A 22,383-nucleotide genomic window follows, 5' to 3' on the forward strand; every position below is an offset into this window, starting at 1 on the left:
CTTCCACTACCTGCAACGTCCAGCAACCACCTGCAACCTCCGGGAACCGCACGGAAACCTTGGGTGGGGCGCAACGTCTCCAGAGGTTTCCATTCAGGTTTCCTAAGTGGGACAGGGGCATAACATCCATGTATTCTGTTGAACCTGAGTGTAAGAAAGAACTGCAGATGCTGGTTTAAATCGAAGGTAGACCCAAAATGCTGGAGTATCTCAACGGGACAGGCAGTATCTCTGGCTGCCTCACCTGCTGCGTTACTCCAGCATTTTGTGTCTTCCTGTTGAACCTGAGTACTTATTGGTGGAAGTGACAAGATCACGGCAGAAATCTTATCATTTTCATTGTTCTGTTATCCTTCTAAAAACAGCATTGCAACCTTGACTTTTGCACTCTGCTTTGTAACAGAATAAACACTGCTGTCTGCTATTGTGTTTGCTCATTGAAATCTCACTTTCCCACAGAGGGGGCCACTGCCAACGAGTGTAAAGCCCTTATGTCAGAGCTGAAAATCCTCATTCACATCGGCCATCATCTAAACGTGGTGAACATACTGGGAGCGTGCACCAAGTCCGGAGGTAAGACTAAACATTACACCCTCTGCTCCAATACACATGATCAAGCTACCCCTCTTCTTCTGAAGTAGGGTCTTAAGTCTGAAGATGGGGTCTCGACCCAAAACGTCACCCATTCCTTCTCTCCAGAGCTGCTGCTGCCTGTCCCGCTGAGTTACTCCAGCATTTTGTGTCCCTCTTCTTACAACATGTGTAGGAAGGAACTACACTGAAGATAGACCCAAATATTGGGGTAACCCGGCGGGTCAGGCAGCATCTCTGGAGAAAAGGAATAGGCGACGTTTTGGTTCGAGACCCTTCTCTCGGTCTGAAAAAAGTCTTGAACCGAAACGCCAGCCTATTCCTTTTCTCCAGAGATGCTGCCTGACCCACTGACTTACTCCAGCGGTTTGTGTCCCGATTCATACAATGTTCCACCCTCTCATCCTAACAACAACTAGAGAGTGGCCCTGAGCTACTATCTACGTCATTGGAGACCCTCGGACTATCTTAAATCGGGCTTTAGGTACTGGACTTTATCTTGCACTTAACATTATTCCCTTTATCCTGTATCTGTACACTGTGGACGGCTCGATTGCAATCACGTGTTGTCTTTCCACTGACCGTTTAGCAGGCAACAAGAGCTATTCACTGTACTTTGGTACAGATTGCAATAAACTAAACTAAAAGGAAGGATAACATGAAATAATTAACAATGTAAATAATTGCATCCATCGTTATAGTCCAGATCAACTATGAAAGCTTTTCACTGTTCCTCGGTACACATAACAATGAACTAGTCAGGTGGAGTCATAGTGTCGTAGACTCCCACAGCATGGAAGCAGGCCCTTCAGCCCAACTCGTGACCATGATGCCCCATCTAAGCTGGTCCTACTAGCCCGCGTATGGCCCACACCCCTCTAAATCTTTCCTAACCATGTACTTGTCCAGATGTCTTTTAAATGCTGTTTTGGTACCTGCCTCGACTACCTCCTCTGGCAGCCCATTCCATAAACCCGCCACCCTCTGATTGCCCCTTAGGTTGAACCAATTTGTACTGGAGATTGGAAACAAGGAACTGCAGATGCTGGTTGACACAAAAAAGGCACAAAGTACTGGAGTGACTCAGCGGGACAGGCAGCATCTATGGAGAACACGGATAGGTGGCTTTTCAGGTCATGGCCTTTCTTCCTGACCTGAAACATCACCCATCCATGGCCTCCAGAGATGCTGCCTGTCCTGCTGCGGTACTCCAGCACTTTGTGTCCTTTTGTGTCAACCAGCATCTGCAGTTCCTTGTTTCCTCATCAATGTCGTCGGGGTCATGGGTAGATTTACAGTGAAAGACTGATGATGGAAGCAAGGAACTGCAGATGCTGGTTTACAACAAAAAAAATGACACAATGTGCTGGAGTAACTCAGTGGGTCAGGCAGCATCTCAGCAGGCCAGGTCATCCATGGAGAAGTTGGATAGGTGACGTTTCGGGTTGAGACTGTTCTTTAGATTCTGAAGAAAGGCTTTGTGACCTTTTTTGGTAACATGATGCTGTTTGCAGGAATGCTCCTTGGCAAGTCCTCTGGGATAATTAATAAATCAATACATTTCATGCATATTATCTCATCTTTAAATAGCCAGAAATCCTTTTATCTCAGCATTTTAAAAATCTGCCTAACATTATGCCCTTAAAAAGACACCAACTGCTTGTGTAACTCAACGGGTCAGACAGCATCACATGAGGACATGTGGCGCAGCGGTAGAGTTGCTGCCTTACAACGCTTGCAGCGCCGGAGACCCGGGTTCGATCCCGACTACAGGTGCTGTCTGTACGGAGTTTGTACGTTCTCCCTGTGACCTGCGTTAGGTTTTCTCCAAGATCTTCGGTTTCCTCCCACATTCCAAAGACGTACAGGTTTGTAGGTTAATTAGCTTGGTATAATTGTAAATTGTCCCTAGTGTGTGTAGGATAGTGTTAATGTGCGGGGATCGCTGGTCGGTTCGAACTCGGTGGGCCGAAGGGCCTGTTTCCGCGCTGTATCTCTAAACTAAACTAAACTGAACTAAACTCAGTCTGAAGAACGGTCTCGACCCGAAACGTCACCTATTCCTTCGCTCCATAGATGCTGCCTCACCTGCTAATTTTCTCCAGCATTTTTATCTACCTTAAACTGATCTAAAGGTAGACACAAAATGCTGGAGTAACTCAGCGGGTCAGGCAGCATCTCCCATTCCTTCTCTCCAGAGATGCTGCCTGACCCGCAGAGTTACTCCAGCTTTTTGTGTCTACCTTCGATTTTATCCAGCATCTGCAGTTCTTTCCTACACATACACTAAACTAAACATGGATAGGCGACGTTTTGGGTTGGGACCCTTCTTCAGAATCTTCAGGTAATGAAGATTTCTGGCAACTGAGTAAACAAGTCAACTATTTTTATGTCAACATAAGCATTGTGTTTCCTATCTTGTTCCTCACTTCCTAGCCTAGGACAAGATAACATGAGGGCTCTCTGTAAATGTAGGCATTACATTGTTCGCTTAATAGGATTTCCTGATAGCAGATGTCCTTGACCCACCCAAGGTCAAATTGTTTCCTTTACAAAATTAAACCTTCTGAAAGGGCATGTCCAATGATATCAATCTAAGTTTCAAGTACAAACTTAAGAATATTGCTTCCTGAACCTCCAGCTCCAATATTTTTTTTGTTTTATCAGTTGATAATATACTTGAGAGAGAGAGATTCTGCATCATAGAAGACATCTCCTGTTTCCTTAGAATAGAAGAAATTGCCCAGAGTCGGGGAATCGAGGACCAGAGGACTATGGTTTAAGGTGAAGGTGGAAAAGACTTAATAGGAATGTGAGGTTTAAGAAAGAACTGCAGATGCTGGAAAATTCGATGGTAGATAAAAATGCTGGAGAGACTCAGCGGGTGAGGCAGCATCTATGGAGAGAAGGAATGGGTCTCGACCCGAAACGTCGCCTATTCCTTCGCTCCACAGATGCTGCCTCACCCGCAGAGTTTCTCCAGCATTTTTGTCTACCATAGGAATGTGAGGGGTAACTTTTGCACACATAGGATGGTGGGCTTATAGAACGAGCTGCCGGACAGGGACAATCGCAACTTTTCAGAAACAAGCTTGTGTGGACCTGAGATCCCGAGAGCGATGCCGTCTGGAGCTATGCTCCTGGTAGGGCCACCCATGGCGGTCAGGTCGAGGGGGAGGTCTCTGACAAAGAGCAATCCAACCAAGACCTCAACGGTGGAACAGGCGGAGGACGGTGGCTGACCTTAGTGGAGCATCACAACAGCTGGGAAGGCGGATGAAGGCTGCAGCAGAAAAGGGTCTCCGGTCGTCTTGGACTCCATGCCACTGGATCCTGACCCAGATCTGTCAAGGACCGTGTGGTGGCTGTCTGTGCACCAGTCTCCCCACGTTAAACAAAGTCACGCACTGGTGTCCTCCAACCCTGGAGACACCCATGGTCAGCCATGACTGAAGGGGGCCTAAGAAGAAGACACAGATCTGACATATTGATTTTGTTTTTCTGTCTCTATGAATGTTGCCGAACAGCTGAACAACACAAGAGAGGTACACCTTAGTAACATGGAGAATAATGCCAGTTTTCAATAAGTTAATACGTTCTAGCAGAATTAGGCCATTCGGCCCTTCAAGTCTACTCCGCCATCAAGCCTACTCCGCCATTGTCTACCAGGAATTGAACTAATAATCTCATCAATATGCTATGAGCCGCGCATCTCATGCTTGATATATTAATCTTGTGCGTATGTGCGTTCTTGCGTGTACATACATACACACACACACACTTATATACACGACAAAGTGTATCTATACATACATACACACACACACAGACAGAGACAATGGCTGATCTATCTTTCCATCTCAACCCCATTCCCCTGCCTTCCCCCCCATAACCCCTGACACCCGTACTAATCAGTTTTGTGCTTATTATTTTTATTTCAGATATATCCAACATTTTCAGAGTTTTTTTTATTTTCATTGTGCATTGTCCAGTTTGCCACCTACTCTGCTGTTTGTTGGAATCTGAGTCTTTTTTCCTTACTGTGTCGGAAAGGACTGCAGATGCTGGTTTACACCGAAGATAGACAAAAAAATGCCGGGGTAACTCAGCAGGACAGGCAGCATCTCTGGATAGAAGGGATGGGTGACGTTTCGGGTCGAGACTCTTCTTCAGTCTGACGAAGGGTCTCGACCTGAAACATCACCCATTCCTTCTCTCCAGAGATGCTGCCTGTCCTGCTGATTTACTCCGGTATTTTGTGTCTATCCTATTTCGTTACTATCTGATATCAATGTTTCCTCAGGCATAATCTGCCAAATCAAGTTCAAGTTCAAGTTCAAGTGAGTTTATTGTCATGTGTCCCTGTATCGGACAATGAAATTCTTGCTTTGCTTAAGCACACAGAAAATAGTAGGCATTTACTACAAAACAGATAAATGTGTCCATATACCATGATATAAATATATACACACATGAATAAATAAACTGATAAAGTGCAAATAACAGAAAGTGGTTATTAAAGAAGAAATAATATTATATTATCAAGAAGAAATGCTTCCCAGAATTAAATTAACTTTTTTGCAATCAAGATGACAGTTTTAAACCAATCTTCCTTTTGTTGGCGAGCTTGGGTAAACGCATAGACTATAAACATTCCCACAAGACGAATAATTCTCTAAGATTAGTTTTTAACTGTGATGGTTTTTCTTGGCAGGCCCTCTGATGGTGATTGTGGAGTACTGCAAGTATGGAAATCTGTCCAACTATCTCAGGAACAAAAGAAATGATTTCATTTTCATCAAGGTAAGGCTACAGAAAGACTGAACATTCATTGTTATTCTGCCTAATGACCCAAAAACTGCAATTAATAAACTTTTTATTTTACCAAAGCCAGCCACCACCTTGTGACCAGCTCCATGCTGGTTAACTCATTGTTGTAAGCAATGATTTGGAATAAAACTGATTGGAAAACTGTTTTAGGAATTAACTAATTGAGGGGCAGCACGGTGACGCAGCTGGTAGAGCTGCTGCCTCACAGCGCCAGAGACCCGAGATCCATCCTGACCTCGGGTGCTGACTGTGTGGAGTTTGCACGTTCTCCCTGTGACCGTGTAGGTTTCCTGCCGGGTGCTCTGGTTATCTCCCACATCCCAAAGACGTGCGGGCTTGTAGGCCCTCTGTAAATTGTCCCCTGTTGTGGAGGGAGTGGTTGCGAGGGGCCTGTGTCCATGCCTTATCTTTCAATCAAGCAATCAAACGACTAAAGGAGTTGAACTAGTAACTCAGCGGGTGAGGCAGCAACTATGGAGAGATGGAATAGGCAACGTTTCGGGTCGAGACCCTTCTTCAGACCAAAGAAGGGTCTGAGTTTCTCCAGCATTTTTGTCTACCTTCGATTTTTCCAGCATCTGCAGTTCTTTCTTAAACAAGGAATTGAACTAATAATCTCATCAATATGCTATGAGCCGCGCATCTCATGCTTGATATATTAATCTTGTGCGTATGTGCATTCTTGCGTGTACATACATACACACACACACACTTATATACACGACAAAGTGTATCTATACATACATACACACACACACAGACAGAGACACACGCACACCCAATACTGTATATATATATATATATATATATACACATATATATACATATATATACATACATGCACAGTTACACACACGCACAAACATATATATATATATATATATATATATATATACATATAGGTGTGGGACATATATAGGTTTGTCCTGCCCCCTCCCCTGACAGATCCTCTGAAGAAGGGTCTCGACCCGAAACGTCACCCATTCCTTCTCTCCAGAGATGCTGCCTCACCCGCTGAGTTCCTCCAGCATTTTGAGTCCACTTCGATTTAAACCAGCATCTGCAGTTCTTTCTTACACATATATATAGGTGTGTGTGTGTATATATAAGAAACCATACATAATCAGATACTCAAGCTTCTGTCAGAAAATCATAAAAAGTAGGAATACACAACAAAAAGAACATCTTGGCCAGCTCATACAAAGTAGGGGTAAGTAGTGACCAGGGACATCCTGGCCAACTAACATCTGACTTCTGGCCAGGATCTCATGAAAGTGTGGCAGGTAAGGAGAGTTCAGCTGGTGCACACATGGACAATATCTGCTCACTATGTTTCACTCTCCCCTGATCCGCATTGAACACACCTGCCTGCCCGTTGCTCTGTCATTTAGAAACCCATTGTCCGTTTTCAGTGTCAGAAGAACGTCAACCAGCTTGGCGACGACACGGGCGCGGACTTGATGGAAAGTACAAAGCGCCGTCTGGAAAGTGTGGCCAGCACAGGAAGTTCCACCAGCTCCGGCTTCGTGGAAGATAAGAGCTACAGTGACGCGGAAGAGGAAGAGGAAGGTAGGGCATCTTCCTTCCTCATGTTTACTGCTCTGGGAAAAAAATGCAATCGCCACGGTTGTTCCCATTAACCTGGCGTGACTCTCTGAATAAAGAAAACTATCGCAAGAGTAGTTTATTCAACAACGATGGATTTGTGAATGGTTTTAAATAGACCTGCGTAAGGATCAAAACATCCTCTTTGACTTTAAAGTTGTGGCGGGCTGCCCAGGGAAATCCAATAACACTGTGTGTTTATGCAATCATTGATAATCTCGTCCCCATTGTCAGTAAACAATGTTCTCAAGAGTAAATAGACCCAATGTCACTTGATTCCGTTAGCCCGAAGAGCTAAATCTAACTCTCTCTGGAAAACATCCAGTGAATTGGCCTCCACTGCCTTCTGAATTCCACAGATTCACAACTCTCTGGGTGAAAAAGTTTTTCCTCATCTCCGTTCTAAATGGCCTATCCCTTTTATTCTTAAACTGTGGCCCCTGGTTTTGGACTCCCCCAACATCGGGAACATGTTTCCTGCCTCTAGCGTGACCAATTCCTTAATAATCTTATATGTTTGAATAAGATTCCCTCTCATCCTTCTAAATTCCAGTGTAAAGCAGCCCAGTCGCTCCATTCTTTCAACATATGACAGTCCCGCCATCCCGTTTAGTTTAGTTTAGTTTAGAGATAGGTTTAGTTCAGGTTTATTATTACCACATGTACCGAGGTACAGTATAATGCTTTGTTTTGCATGCTATCCAAAGATCAGATAACATTATACACAAATGCAATCGCTAAACTCAAGTACAATAGGTAGAGCAAAGGGGAAGATAGAAAGTGCAGAATATAGTTCTCAGTGTTGTAGCACAGCAGTTCCATGGACAAGTCCAAAGTGCACAATGGGGTAGAGGTGAATCGGACTCAAGCTTATGGAAGAACTGTTCGGAAGCCTGATAACAGAGGGGGAAGAAGCTGTTCTTGATAGGCACAAAAAGCTGGTCCGGCAGCAGGTCAGGCAGCGTCTCTGGAGAAAAGGAATAGTTGACGTTTCGGGTCGAGACCCTTCTTCAGACTGAGAGTCAGGGGGAGAGGGAAACTGGAGGTATGAAGACGTACAAAGAACAAATGAATGAAAGGTGTTAAAAAAGACAGATCATGGCGATGGGTCCCCATCTGCTCTTGCAGACCAGTAACAGGCCAGAGTGGACGTGGACAGGATGTTTCCACTAGCGGAAGAGTCTAGGACCAGAGGGCACAGCCTCGGAATAAAAGGACATGCCGTTAGAAAGGAGATGAGGAGGAGTTTCTTTAGTCAGAGGGTGGTGAATCTGTGGAATTCATTGCCAGGGATGGCTGTGGAGGCCAAGTCAATGGATATTTTTAAGGCAGAGATAGATAGATTCTTGATTGGTACAAATGTCACTGGGTTATGGGGAGAAGCAGGAGAATGGGATTGAGAGGGAGAGATAGATCAGCCATGATTCAAGACAAGTCAAGTCAAGTCAATTTTATTTCGATAGCACATTTAAAAACAACTCTTGTTGACCAAAGTGCTTTACATTGGTATCATTGCATGGCAGAGAATATTTGATGGGCCGAATGGCCTAATTCTTCCCCAAGAACTTATGGACTTATGAACAAACAAGTGTCACACTGAGGAAAGTGCATCAACCAAGCTCCAATGGACATGGAAGCAAGAAGTACCAGTGTGATTGCATTGTTGTACACACATCATTGGGACAATGGAACACATAGACAATCTAATGAATACCTGGTGCTTGGCAGCAATTTGCTGAATTGCTACAATACCATATTCAGAATGGGAGCTGACCAGTGTAATATTGATCTGCCATGTTTATTTATGAAACGATTGCATCTCTCCATCTTGTTACCCATCTTGGTTCTGTTTCACAGATGCTGAAGATCTCTACAAACGACCCCTAGCCATGGAGGACCTGATTTGTTACAGTTTCCAAGTAGCAAAGGGCATGGAGTTTTTGGCTTCAAGGAAGGTAAGCTGTGTCCTGATCACCGAATAGTGAAAGGCCTGGATAGAGTAGATGTGGGGAGGATGTTTCCACTAGTGGGAGAGTCTAGGACCAGAGGCCACAGCCTCAGAATTAAAGGATGTTCATTTTTGGAAGGAGATGAAGATGAATTTCTTTAGTCAGTGAGTGGTGAATCTGTGGAATTCTTTGCCACAGAAGGCTGTGGAGGCCAAATCAGTGGATATATTTAAGGCAGAGATATATAGATTCTTGATTGATAAGGGTGGGGAGAAGGCAGGAGAATGGGATTAAGAGGGAGAGATAGATCAGCCATGATTGAATGGTGGAGTAGAATTGATGGGCCAAATGGGCCTAATTCTGCTCCTATCGCTTGTGACCTTACGATTTAAAGTTTCAACTGGAAACATTGCCACTTTTCCTTCCATAGATTCCATAGGTTTTCTCCGGGCGCTCCGGTTTTCTCCCACACTCCAAAGACATTCGAGTTTGTAGGTTAATTGGCTTCAGTGAATTGTCCCTAGTGTGTAGGATAGAACTAATGTACGGGTAATCATTGGCCAGCATGGACTCGGTGGGCTGAAGGGCCTGTTTCCACGTTGTATCTTTAAACTGAACGAAACTAAACTAGTACATTCTCCCTGTGAACGCGTGGGTTTTCTCCGGGTGCTCCGGTTTCCTCCCACACTCCAAAGACGTACAGGATTGTAAGTTAATTGTGAATTCTCCCCAGCGTGTAGAGTAGTGCTAGTGTACGGGGTGATTGCTGAACTCGGTGGGTCAAAGGGGCTGTTGTATCTCTAAAGTCTAAAGGAACAATCGAATAACATTGACTCTGGGTGAAAGCATCTGAAACCTGTGTTTTAATCCAGTGCATTCATCGAGACCTGGCAGCACGGAATATCCTCTTGTCTGGAAACAACGTTGTGAAGATCTGTGATTTTGGCCTGGCTCGTGATATTTACAAAGATCCGGATTATCTGCGAAAGGGAGACGTAAGTCGATCGGACGCCAACTTGCGATCACTGTAAATCCCGTTGCTTGCTGCCTGTTAGTAACAACCTTGTGCTTCTTCACAGGCCCGGCTCCCACTCAAGTGGATGGCACCAGAGTCTATATTTGATAAAATCTACACAACCCAGAGCGATGTCTGGTCTTTCGGAGTGCTGCTGTGGGAAATATTTTCCTTGGGTAAGCCTGGCGAAACAAAGATCAGCAAAGAATGTTTAAGTTGCATGAGGCCGCGTGTCACAAAGCAAAAGGCAAAGCCAACTTTGCAATGAAGTTAGACCATGTTCATAGGATATACGCATATACATTTGCCATTGTGTACTGTACATACTCACAGGTTCGTAAGTCATAGGAGCAGAATTAGGCCCATTGAGTCTACTCCGCCATTCAATCATGGCTGATCTATCTTTGCCTCTCAACCCCATTCTCCTGCCTTTTTCCGATAACTCCTGACACCCGTACTAATCATTAGGGGCCTGTCCCACTCGGGCCTCATTTGCACGTCATTTACGTGACATAATTTACGCATCACAATGCACGTGATGCGCGCATGGCGTGCATGGAGCGTGGTGAGGCATGTTGGCGTAGGCAGTGATGCGCGGTCGCGCGCGGAGCCCCAGGATTTTGGGATTCACAAAATCTTTGCTCGCCACCTGCGTGACGCGCAAATGACACCCAATTGGGACAGGCCTTTAACCTTTCCATCACCGCTTTAAATATACCCAAAGACTTGGTCTCCTCAGCCATCTGCGGCAATATATTCCACAGATTCACCACCCTCTGGTTTAAGAAATCCCTCCTTGTCTCCTTTCTAAAGGCACGCCCTTTTAATCTGAGGCTGTGCCCTCTGGTCCTAGACTCTCCCACTTGGTGGAACCATCCTCTCCACATCCACTCTCTCCAGGCCTTTCACTATGGAGGAAGTTTCATTGAGGTCCCCCCCTCATCCTTCTAAACTCCAGCGGGTACAGGCCCAGTGCCGTCAAACGCTCATCGTACGTCAGCCCAATCATCCCTGGGATCATTCTCATAAACCTCCTGTGGAACCTCTCCAATGCCAGCACATCCCTTCTCATATATGGGGCCCAAACCTGCACACAGTACTACAAGTACAAAGGTACACAAAAATGCTGGAGAAACTCAGCGGGTGCAGCAGCATCTATGGAGCGAAGGAAATAGGCGACGTTTCGGGCCGAAACCCTTCTTCAGACTGATGGGGGGTGGGGGGGAGAAGGAAGGAAAAAGGGAGGAGGAGGAGCCCGAGGGCGGGGGGATGGGAGGAGACAGCTCGAGGGTTAAGGAAGGGGAGGAGACAGCAAGGGCTAGCAAAATTGGGAGAATTCAATGTTCATACCATCCGGAAGCAAGCAACCCAGGCGGAATATGAGGTGCTGTTCCTCCAATTTCCGGTGTTGCTCACTCTGGCAATGGAGGATACCCAGGACAGAGAGGTCGGATTGGGAATGGGAGGGGGAGTTGAAGTGCTGAGCCACCGGGACTTCAGGTAGGTTATTGCGGACTGAGCGGAGGTGTTCGGCGAAACGATCGCCCAACCTCCGCTTAGTCTCACCGATGTAAATCAGCTGACATCTAGAGCAGCGGATGCAGTAGATGAGGTTGGAGGAGATACAGGTGAACCTTTGTCGCACCAGGAACGACTGCTTGGGTCCTTGAATGGAGTCGAGGGGGGAGGTGAAGGGACAGGTGTTGCATTTCTTGCGGTTGCAACGGAAAGTGCCCGGGGAGGGGGTGGTACGGGAGGGAAGGGAAGAATAGACAAGTACAGTCTGGCCAGTGCCTTATAAAGATAGCATAATATTCTGTTGTATCTATTGTGCTGCTACAAGTAAGAATGCCATTGTTCTGTTTGGGACATATATCACTCTTGACTCTTGGCTCCACCAACATCAATAGGACCAGGAGTGACGAGGGGAATGCTACCAATGGTTAGCCAGAGAAATCACAAACGTTTGTTTTTTAATCTCAATTATGTATTCGGTTATTAATTGGATAAGATAGAAAAAGTTCTAAAAATCTGGGGGGGAAGTCCAGATGTGACTTTAGTTTTTTGTATAAATTGATAATATTCACGTGTCACGGTAATGTTGATTTGCTTTTGTTGTATTGATTCCTGGCCTTGATTATGGCCACATTGAGTTATTGATTCTGACAATTAATCAAAACATCATGTGCGCTTTCCTCCCTCTCTCAATGAATCACATTTAGCACGCTGGCCAGGAATGCAGCTTAAAAGCGTACAAACTGGGACCATTCAGTGTCTTTAGAGATATTCCAACTCCCCGTGCATTCAGCTTAGGTTGGTTCTCCACTATGTTTCAGTTTAGTTTAGAGATACAGTATTGGAAACGGGACCCTCGGCCCATCAAGTCCACGCCAACTGTCGATCATCCGTTCACACTAGTTCTATGTTGTCCCACTATCTCCTCCACCTCCTCCGCACTAGGGGCAATTTACAGATGGTTTACAATTTAAAGACAATTTAAGGTGCTCAGAACGCTCATAAAATGATGGAAATACTCAGCTGGTCAAGCAGCATCTGTGGGACAGAATTGACTGCTTTCACAAATATTATTCGTGGGACGGCACGGTGGCGCGGAGGTAGATTTGCTGCCTCACAGCGCCAGAGACCTGACTTTGGTCCTGACTACGGGTGCTGGCTGTACGGAGTGTGTATGTTCTCCCTGTGACCGCGTGGGTTTTCTCCGGGTGCTCCAGTTTCCTCCTATATTCCAAAGACGTGCAGGTTTGTAGGTTGATTGGCTTCGGTAAACATTGTAAATTGTCCCTAGTGTGTGTGAGATAGTGTTAGTGTTAGTGTGCGGGGATCGCTGGCCGGCCTAGACTCATTGGGCCAAAGGGCCTGTTTCCGCGCTGTATTTAGTTTAGTTTCGTTTAGGGATACAGCACAGAAACAAGGCCCTTCGGCCCACTGGGGCATCCGGAGGAAACCTATGCAGTCACGGGTAGAACGTGCAGACTCCACGCAGAGAGTACCCAAGGCCAGGAATTGATCCCCGGTCTCTGGCACTCTGAGGCAGCAGCCCTAGCAGTTGTACAACTGTGCCGTCATGTTCGAAAAAAAACACTTTGAAAGATGGAACAGAACTTGACTGTCTCCGATTATATTCTAGCTCTGTCTGCTTTGTTGTTTCTTTCTCCCAGCTAACAATGATCTATTCTCCATTTTCCATGAGCTGCATCCCCTTTGTCTCATTTTCACACCCTACACTTCCTTGTCTCTGTATCTCCCTCTAACTCCTGACTTCAGTCTGAAGAAGGGTCTCGACCCGAAACGTCACCCATTCCTTCCCACCAGAGATGCTGCCTGTCCCGCTGAGATACTCCAGCATTTTTTGTGTCTATCTTCGCATCTGCAGTTCCTTCCTACACACGGCTTTCTTTGGTATATTTGATAAACTTAAAAATCAATAATCTTACCTCAAAGGGTACAAAATTACTTGGACAAAATGGACAAACATTTAAATTACATCTTGAAACAGAACTTTTTGAATATTGACATTTAGATACTTCAAGTACATACGGACATAATTCCTTCATTCATTAACTGTCTGTGATCAAAGCGATTGAGTCGGAATGAAAAGTATTAAATCATTACAAGAAGATTTGGCTTTAATTTACATTTTAGATTTTTTTTTTCACATGACTTCCAAACCTGGACACAATGCCAAATGTCCACCATACACACTTACTACGAAAGCAAATATGTTCCCACTTGACTGCCTGAGATTAAGTTTCCATTATTTGTATCAGCAATAGCCAAAGTATATCCCAGTGAGAGAGAAAAAGAGGGATATTAATCAGCGATAAGGGGCCAACTGAATACATAATTAAAATAACACATCGGTTTTCCAATTTAAAACCTAAATCAACAAGGTAAGGAAGTCTGATTATTATACTTTGAAAATAATCGTATATTTATTCAGCACCTATCATGCAAACAGTGCTTAGCAAAGAGGTGTATTGATACGTAAAGGGCCTGTCCCACTGTACGAGGTAATTCAAGAGTTCACCCGAGTTTCCACTGATTCGAACTCGGAGAATTACGGTAATAGCCGTTCGTATGTACTCGGGGCTCTCGTGGACATTTTTCACAGTGCTGAAAAAACTTTACGAGTTTCCGCGTTTCCCAAGTAGCTGCCGTTAGCGTTACGAGCTGCTATGATACATCCACGAGCTCCGACGTAGCCACTACGTACATTCTACGTACTTACCACGAGTTTGATTTTTTTTTAAACTCGGAAGAGCTCTTGAATTACCTCGTACAGTGGGACAGGCCCTTAAGAACAAAGAACTGCAGATGCTGGTTAATACACAAAGGGACCTGAGATGTCACCTGTCCATGGACTCCAGAGATGCTGCCTGACCTGCTGAGTTACTCCAGCACTTTCATAAATTCATAAGTCATAGGAGCTGGATTAGGCCATTTGGCCCTTCGAGTCTACTCCGCCATTCAGTCATGGCTGATCTATCTTTCTCTTGCAACCCATTGACTTGACCTCCACAGCCATCTGCGGCAACTAAATCCACAGATTCAGCACCCTCTTACAATAGAAATTCCTCTTCATCTCCTTTCTAAAGGTATGTCCTTTTATTCTGAAGATGTGCCCTTTGGTTCTGGACTCTCCCGCTAGTGGAAACATCCTTTCCACATCCACGCTATCAGGCCTTTCATTGTTCAGTAAGTTTCAATGAAATCCTTCCTTCATCCTTCTAAACTCCAGCGAGTACAGGCCCAGTGGTGTCAAACGCTCATCGTACTTTAACCCGACCATCCCCGTGATCATTCTCGTAAACCTGCTCTGGACCCTCTCCAGCGCCAACACATCCCTCCTCAGATATGGGGCCACAAAGGTCTTTACTGATACGTAACATAGAAACATAGGAACCACAGATGTTGTTTTACCAAGGAAAGACACAAAGTGCTGGAGTAACTCAGCAGGTGAGGCAGCATCCCCGGAGAACATGGAAAGGGAACGTTTCGGGTTGGGAAACTAGATATATTTAGATGTATATGTTTGCGATTGTTTTCTTGAGATGAGCGTGACTGAGAAAGCCCACACAGAGAAATGTGTAAACTTACACGCCCAGGTTTGCAAAAACGGGAGGGGAATGCTCGAGTAGTTTTTCCTCTTGTTATACTTGGCAAAAGATGTATTGCCTGGATAGGACGTAGAGGAAACTCAGTCAAACACGATTCCACCCACGTCTGTATGGACGGAAAATCAGACAGGCTCCGCTGTGGACGTGTATTCATCTCCACCCAGTCTCCCTCAATGTGCTACAAACAAGGCTATGATTTGTGTAAAGTTCAATCATAGTCATAGAGTCATAAAGCACGGAAACAGGCCCTTCAGCCCAACTTGTCCAACTCGTAACATCAACAAACCCTCTTGCAATGATGACACTTTAATAGATCTATTTACTATTAAAATTGCCGATGATGTTGAATTTGAATTTGAAAGTTTCCAATATTATATTAGACACAAGAGCGGGCTGCACGGTGGCGCAGCAGTAGAATTGCTGCCTTACAGCGCTAACAGCGTCAGAGACCCGGGTTCGATCCCGTCTACGGGCGCTGTCTGTACGGAGTTAGCACGTTCTCCCCGTGACCCCGTGGGAGTTCTCCGAGATCTTCGGTTTCCTCCCACACTCCAAAGGCGTACAAGGTTGTAGATTCATCAGCTTGGTCTACGTGTAAAAATTGGTCGGGTGAGGACTCGGTGGGCCGAAGGCCTTGTTCCCGTGTGGTATCTCTAAACTAAACTGAACAGAGCATGCAGATGCTGAAATCTTGAGCAAAACACAAAGTGCTGGAGGAACTCAGTAGGTCAGGCAGCATCTGTGGGGCGAATGGACAGGCATCGTTTCGGGTTGGGACCCTTCCTCAGACTGATTAGTCACTGATTGATAATTGTGAAGAAGGGTCCCGCCCCGACTCCTTGCCTGCCCATTGCCTCCCCAGATGCTGCCTGACCAGCTGAGTTATTTTGGCACTGTGTATTATATTAAATACCTGTTGCGAGGGGGGAGGGGGGGTGCTGTTGTAAACTAAGATGGAAGGAGTCTGATTTGATCAAAGTATCAACTAGAATTAGCTGATGGAGCTTTTAGTATAGTATAGTTTAGTGATGGGCAGCACAGTGTCATGGTGGTAGAGCTACTGCCTTACAGTGCCAGAGACTTTAGTTTAGTTCCCGATACTCCAGTGACCACCCTCATCTCAAACAGCACCCGGAGGAAACCCATGCAGTCACAGGGAGAACGTGCAGACTCCACACAGACAACATCCAAGGTCAGGAATTGAACCCGGGTCTCTGGAGCTGTAAGGCAACAGCTCTACCATTGTACCACTGTGCTGCCTCTTGGTGCAGTCTCCGATCTTCCAACCCACCTCATTGCAGGCCTTGCACTTTTTTTTCAAAATTAGCACCAGACTCAGGAACAGCTTCTTCCCCTCTACTATCAGAAGACTGAATGGTCCTGCTGTAAACTAGGGTGCAGTCCCGATCTTCCAATCTACCTCATTACGGACATTGGATGGATATTTTCTCTGCAATTCTAATGCTATAATGCACTAAAACCTATATTCTGTACTCTGGTATATTTCTCTTCGCATTACCTAGTGCACACGTACGGTACTCCAGTACGGTAGTAATTGACAGGATACCACGCAAAGATTTCCACTGTATCCCAGTACACATGACAAAAATAAACCAGAGATAAACCAGATAGGAACGTGATTTGTGTTGGAGGGAAGAAGGCCAAGCCAAGAGTTCTTATCCTTCCTTGTTTTATCATAAGTTAAATCAATCACTAACTCATGGCAGTTCCTCACGGCTTTGTAGGTTTGACAACTATTTATTTATGGAAGCTTCCTGCCATTATTTTACAATGTTTTGAAATGATGTTGCATTTTTTTTAAATAGAAGATTAAGAAGAGAAAAACAACACAGAATCTTCTAATTTCCCTCCAAGCACCCTCAAATGTCAGTCCAATTTTAGAATTAGTTTAGTTTAGTTTATTGTCACGTGTACCAAGGCACAGTGAAAAGCTTTTGTTGCATGCTAATTAAAATGGATTCCAACCTGTAGTTGCTTTCCCAGTTGAATTCCTGGTGGAAGTGACTCCTGCACTGCCTCGGCTATATTTCCATATATCTTCCGTTGAATTGTTTCTTAATGCCCCTGTCCCACTTAGGAAACCTGAACGGAAACCTCTGGAGACTTTGCGCCCCACTCAAGGTTTCCGTGCGGTTCCCGGAGGTTTTTGTCAGTCTCCCTACCTGCTTCCACTACCTGCAACCTCCGGCAACCACCTGCAACCTCCGGGAACCGCACGGAAACCTTGGGTGGGGCACAAGGTCTCCAGAGGTTTCCGTTCAGGTTTCCTAAGTGGGACAGGGGCATTAGGATCCCGTTCAGCTCCGGTTCTGAAAATAACATCTCGAGGAAAAAGACCATCAGGAGTTGATAGATATTCACGATCGGATTTAGCCCGACAGATCTGAATGCCATTTTGAATTCAATCTCCTATTTGTGCTATGTCAGTAGATCGGTATTGAGATTGGTATTGGTGTATTATTGACACATATACTGAGACACAGTGAAATAAGTTTGATCGTGTGCTTTCCAAAGATTGGCATTGATATCGGTATTAGTATCGGTTTATTATTGTCATGTGTAGAGTCATAGAGGCATAGCGAGATAGAGAGTGGAAACAAGCCCTTCGGCCCAACTTGCCTCAAACAGTATTACTGATTTGATCCTTGTCTGGTTTTGCTGCAATCGACCTGATCCATAATCCATGTCAGTTTTCCACACTACCACCAAGTGGCATGCGGGCAGCCATGTTAGTTAGTTCAACTTACAACACCAAGCTTACAGTACTCATTGTGATGGTCTCCGTATGTATTCTAATTAAAGTACTTGTTATGATATACAATGACTCTGCATCAATAGTACTTTAAAAACTGAGACACCGACCAACGTGTCCCATCTACACTAGTCCCACCTGCCTGCATTTGGCCCATACCCCTCCAAACCAGTCCTACCCATGTACCTGTCTAATTGTTTCTTAAACGTTGAGATAGTCCCTGCCTCAACCACCTCCTCAACGGGTCAGGCAGCATTTCTGGAGGACATGGCTCCTGTAGGTGATGTTTCAGGTCAATAGCTCAATGGTTCTTTAATTTCACATGTACAGAAGTACAATGAAATTTTGCATACAGTTCAGTAAAGTATTATGCCCCTGTCCCACTTGGGAAACCTGAACGGAAACCTCTGGAGACTCTGCGCCCCACCCAAGGTTTCAGTGCGGTTCCCGGAGGTTTTTGTCAGTCTCCCTACCTGCTTCCACTACCTGCAACCTCCGGCAACCACCTGCAACCTCCGGGAACCACACGGAAACCTTGGGTGGGGCGCAAAGTCTCCAGAGGTTTCCGTTCAGGTTTCCTAAGTGGGACAGGGGCATTACTGTACGTAAGCACAACCCCCGATTAAGTACAAAGTGCATAGAATTAGTCTACTGAGACCATTCACAAGAGTCGCCAGGGTTTGGCAACATTTTCAAAGTCAAAGTTACTTTAAAGGTCCATTGACCTGGCGGTGTTGCAGGGTTGGCCTGGCCAAGAGAAGCTATGAGTGTTCTCCACCGTTGCTCCACAGCTCCGTGCCGCTGCAGGCCGCATCTGGTCCACGCCCTCGGTCTTCTGTCGCGGCACCCGATCCAGTCGAGCCCCAGGCTGCTGCAGGGCCTCCAGCCGTCACCTCAGACCCTTCTCTAGACTCTTGGAATTCATTCTTCAGAATCTTCTAATCAGATATAATTAATATTGAGTTTGACTTTGCAGCTGACTGCGAACAAGTAGACTGTCCATGGTCGGTGTTGAGGCTCAATTTGGATTCATTTGGAAACGTACCAGAGTAAAGCCAATACCTTTAGCGTTAATCGTGAATAGTGAAAGCGAGTGGAGAGGACGGATGTGGAGAGGTTGTTTCCACTAGTGGGAGAGTCTAGGACCAGAGGTCATAGCCTCAGAATTAAAGGACGTTCCTTTAGGAAGGAGATGAGGAGGAATTTCTTCAATCAGAGGGTGGTGAATCTGTGGAATTCTTTGCCACAGAAGGCCATTGAGGCCAAGTCAATGGATATTTTTAAGGCAGAGATCGATAGATTTGTGATTGTCAGGGGTTATGGGGAGAAGGCAGGAGAATGGGATTAGGAGGGAGAGATAGATCAGCCATGATTGAATAGCAGAGTAGACTTGATGGGCCTAATTCTGCTCATATCACTTAATGAAGGGGGAAAGTTGATGGGGAAATCAGCACTAGGTAACTATTTTCTTCTCTCTATGTAGGAGCCTCACCATATCCAGGAGTCCAGATAGATGAAGAATTCTGTCACAGGCTTAAAGAAGGAACACGGATGAAACCACCTGAATATTCTTCACCGGAAATGTAAGATTTTACCACAAAACTTGTAGCTTTTTTTTTTAAGTGTGTCGTTCCAATTGGCTTCTATTCCAATCCTAAATTATAGCAGATGAACGTCACATCTAGATTTGCTTTTGAAGAACAAAACAGATGATACAATACCAGAAATAATATTTGAATTCTGGGCCTAGAAGTCAGAAGAACATGCTGGAAATGCTCAGGATGTCAGGCAGTGTTGATGGAGGGAGCAACAGAAATAATAACGCTAAGAAAGTAGCCGCAAGCTGAAATGCTATCTCCATTTCTCCTTCCACAGATGCTGCCTGAACTGCTGAGTTTTCCCAGCATTTTCTGTTTTTACCTCAGATTTCCAACATCTGCAATATTTTGATTTTAGAAACATAGAAACAGAGAAACATAGAAAATAGGTGCAGGAGTAGGCCATTCGGACCTTCGAGCCTGCACCGCCATTCAATATGATCATGGCTGATCATCCAACTCAGTATCCTGTACCTGCCTTCTCTCCATACCCCCTGATACCTTTAGCCACAAGGGCCACATCTAACTCCCTCTTAAATATAGCCAATGAACTGGCCTCGACTACCTTCTGTGGCAGAGAATTCCAGAGATTCACCATTCTCTGTGTGAAAAATGTTTTTCTCATCTCGGTCCTAAAAGATTTCCCCCTTATCCTTAAACTGTGACCCCTTGTTCTGGACTTCCCCAACATCGGGAACAATCTTCCTGCATCTAGCCTGTCCAACCCCTTAAGAATTTTGTAAGTTTCTATAAGATCCCCCCTCAATCTTCTAAATTTTCCTCTGCTGGAATATAATTCCTGTTGTCGGGAGCAATTTGTAGAGAATCCGAACTACAATTAGTTACGCAGCACGGTGGCACAGCGATAAACTTTCCCCAGGTTGGGAACCCTTGGTTTACAGGGATAGGGGCCAAACACAGGCAAGTGAGACTAGTGCAGAAGGGCATCTTGGTCGGCACGGGCAAGATGGGCCGATGGGCCTGTTTCCCTGCAGTATGATTCGATGACTATTATTTTAGTTTAGTTCATTTAGTTTAGTTTATTATTGCCACATGTACCGAGGTACAATTAAAATATTTTGTTTGTATGCTATCCAGTCAGAGAAAAGACCAGTTTAGTTTAGTTTAGTTTAGTTTATTGTCACGTGTGCTGAGGTACTTTTGTTACATGCTACCCAGTCAGTGGAAAGACAATACATGATTACAATCGAGCTGTTCACAGTGTATAGACACATGATTAGGGAATAACGTTCAGTGCAAGGTTAAGCCAGTAAAGTCCGATCAAGGATAGTCCGAGGGTCACCAATGAGGTAGATAGTAGTTCAGGGCTGCTCGCTAGTTGTGGTAGGATGGTTCAGGTAGATGGTAGACTATACATGAATACAATAAACCTATCCACAGTAAATGCTAAAGGGTACAAAGTGCAAGATATATAACATTGAAGTCTGACAACACCTATTAAGCCACTGCATGTAATATTTTCATTGCTTCATTGTTGGTAAATATGGCAATTAAACTCCACTTGACCCTATCTTGAAGCTCTCCCTTGTCACAGTCTAGAGGCCATTATCATTTAGGTCAAAGAGAGACTTCCCACCACTGCCCAGATTCCAGAAAATGTAGATTAAACATTCAACCCTAGATATTACAAGCCAGCGGTATGAATATTGATCTCTCTAATTTCAAGTAGACCTTGCATCCCCTCTCCCTCCGGCACTCCCCCACCCTAGATGTCCTGCTAGTTTTACTGTTCATATCCCCTCATTATCACCTCATCCAGAGCCAACATTGGACCATTGTGGGCTCCACCTTTCTTTGGTCATCGGTGCCGGCTCGGATGTGTTCCGTACCTTTTCACACCTCTGGTTTCCCTCTCCCCTTACACTCAGCCTGAAGAAGGGTCTCGACCCCGAAACGTCACCCATTCCTTCTCCCCAGAGATGCTGCCTGTCCCGCTGAGTTACTCCAGCTTTTTGTATCTATCTTTGGTTTGGACCAGCCTCTGCAGTTCCTTCCGACACTAACCCAAATATTAACCCCTGTTCTCTTTTCACAGATGCTGCCCGACCTGCTGAGTGTTTCCGGCGTTCTCTGTATTTATCTCGGATTTCCAACGTCTGCGATGTGTAGATCTGATCTCATTCAATGTCTGTGTTTCTGTTCTAGCTATCAGACAATGCTGGACTGCTGGCTTCAGGAGCCCGGAGAAAGGCCCACCTTCAATGAGCTGGTTGAACAGTTGGGGAATCTATTGCAGGCCAATGTCCAGCAGGTGAGAGGACCTCGGCATAGTAATAGACAACAGACAATAGACAATAGGTGCAGGAGTAGGCCATTTGGCCCTTCGAGCCAGCACCGCCATTCAATGTAATCATGGCTGATCATCCACAATCAGTACCCCATTCCTGCCTTCTCCTCATATCCCCCTGACTCCGCTACTTTTAAGAGCCCTATCTAGCTCTCTCTTGAAAGTATCCAGAGAACCTGCCTCCACTGCCCTCTGAGGCAGAGAATTCCACAGGCTCACCACTCTCTGTGAGAAAAAGTGTTCCCTCGTCTCCGTTCTAAATGGCTTACTCCTTATTCTTAAACTGTGGTCCCTGGTTCTGGACTCCCCCAACATCGGGAACATGTTTCCTGCCTCTAGTGTGTCCAAGCCCATGTAAATATGATAGAATATTGGAAAGACTGGGCTGTGGCTAAACAGCCACGACTGAATGGCGTAGTAGACTTGATGGGCCGAATGGCCTAATACTACTCCACTCACTTGTGACCTTAGATGCCGCGATAGCCCCTGCCACAACCCCCTCCTCCAGCAGCTCGTTCCACGCACCCACCCACACAAGTGTAGATGGCAACGGAGAGGGAGGGAGTGAGGAGGTTG

The 22,383-nt window shown here is 45.4% G+C and overlaps 1 protein-coding gene and 1 long non-coding RNA gene across 3 annotated transcripts in view; one reads left to right on the forward strand and one right to left on the reverse strand.

Annotated features, from left to right (window-relative positions):
• Nucleotides 1–22,383, forward strand: part of LOC116979194 (vascular endothelial growth factor receptor kdr-like) — a 163,978-nt gene that overhangs the window by 121,296 nt on the left and 20,299 nt on the right. For both annotated transcript variants that reach the window (XM_033030756.1, XM_033030757.1), the window contains exons 19-26: nt 460–573; nt 5,306–5,394; nt 6,834–6,990; nt 8,884–8,981; nt 9,848–9,970; nt 10,055–10,166; nt 19,385–19,484; nt 21,666–21,771. In XM_033030756.1, the coding sequence (XP_032886647.1) occupies nt 460–573; nt 5,306–5,394; nt 6,834–6,990; nt 8,884–8,981; nt 9,848–9,970; nt 10,055–10,166; nt 19,385–19,484; nt 21,666–21,771 (899 nt within the window). The remainder of the gene's footprint in view (nt 1–459; nt 574–5,305; nt 5,395–6,833; nt 6,991–8,883; nt 8,982–9,847; nt 9,971–10,054; nt 10,167–19,384; nt 19,485–21,665; nt 21,772–22,383) is intronic.
• Nucleotides 21,416–22,383, reverse strand: part of LOC116979196 — a 28,430-nt gene continuing 27,462 nt past the window's right edge. The window contains exon 3 of the long non-coding RNA XR_004413643.1: nt 21,416–21,468. This is a non-coding gene — a long non-coding RNA (uncharacterized LOC116979196). The remainder of the gene's footprint in view (nt 21,469–22,383) is intronic.

Source organism: Amblyraja radiata, chromosome 12, assembly GCF_010909765.2.
Source record: "Amblyraja radiata isolate CabotCenter1 chromosome 12, sAmbRad1.1.pri, whole genome shotgun sequence".
Taxonomy (NCBI): Eukaryota; Metazoa; Chordata; class Chondrichthyes; order Rajiformes; family Rajidae; genus Amblyraja; species Amblyraja radiata.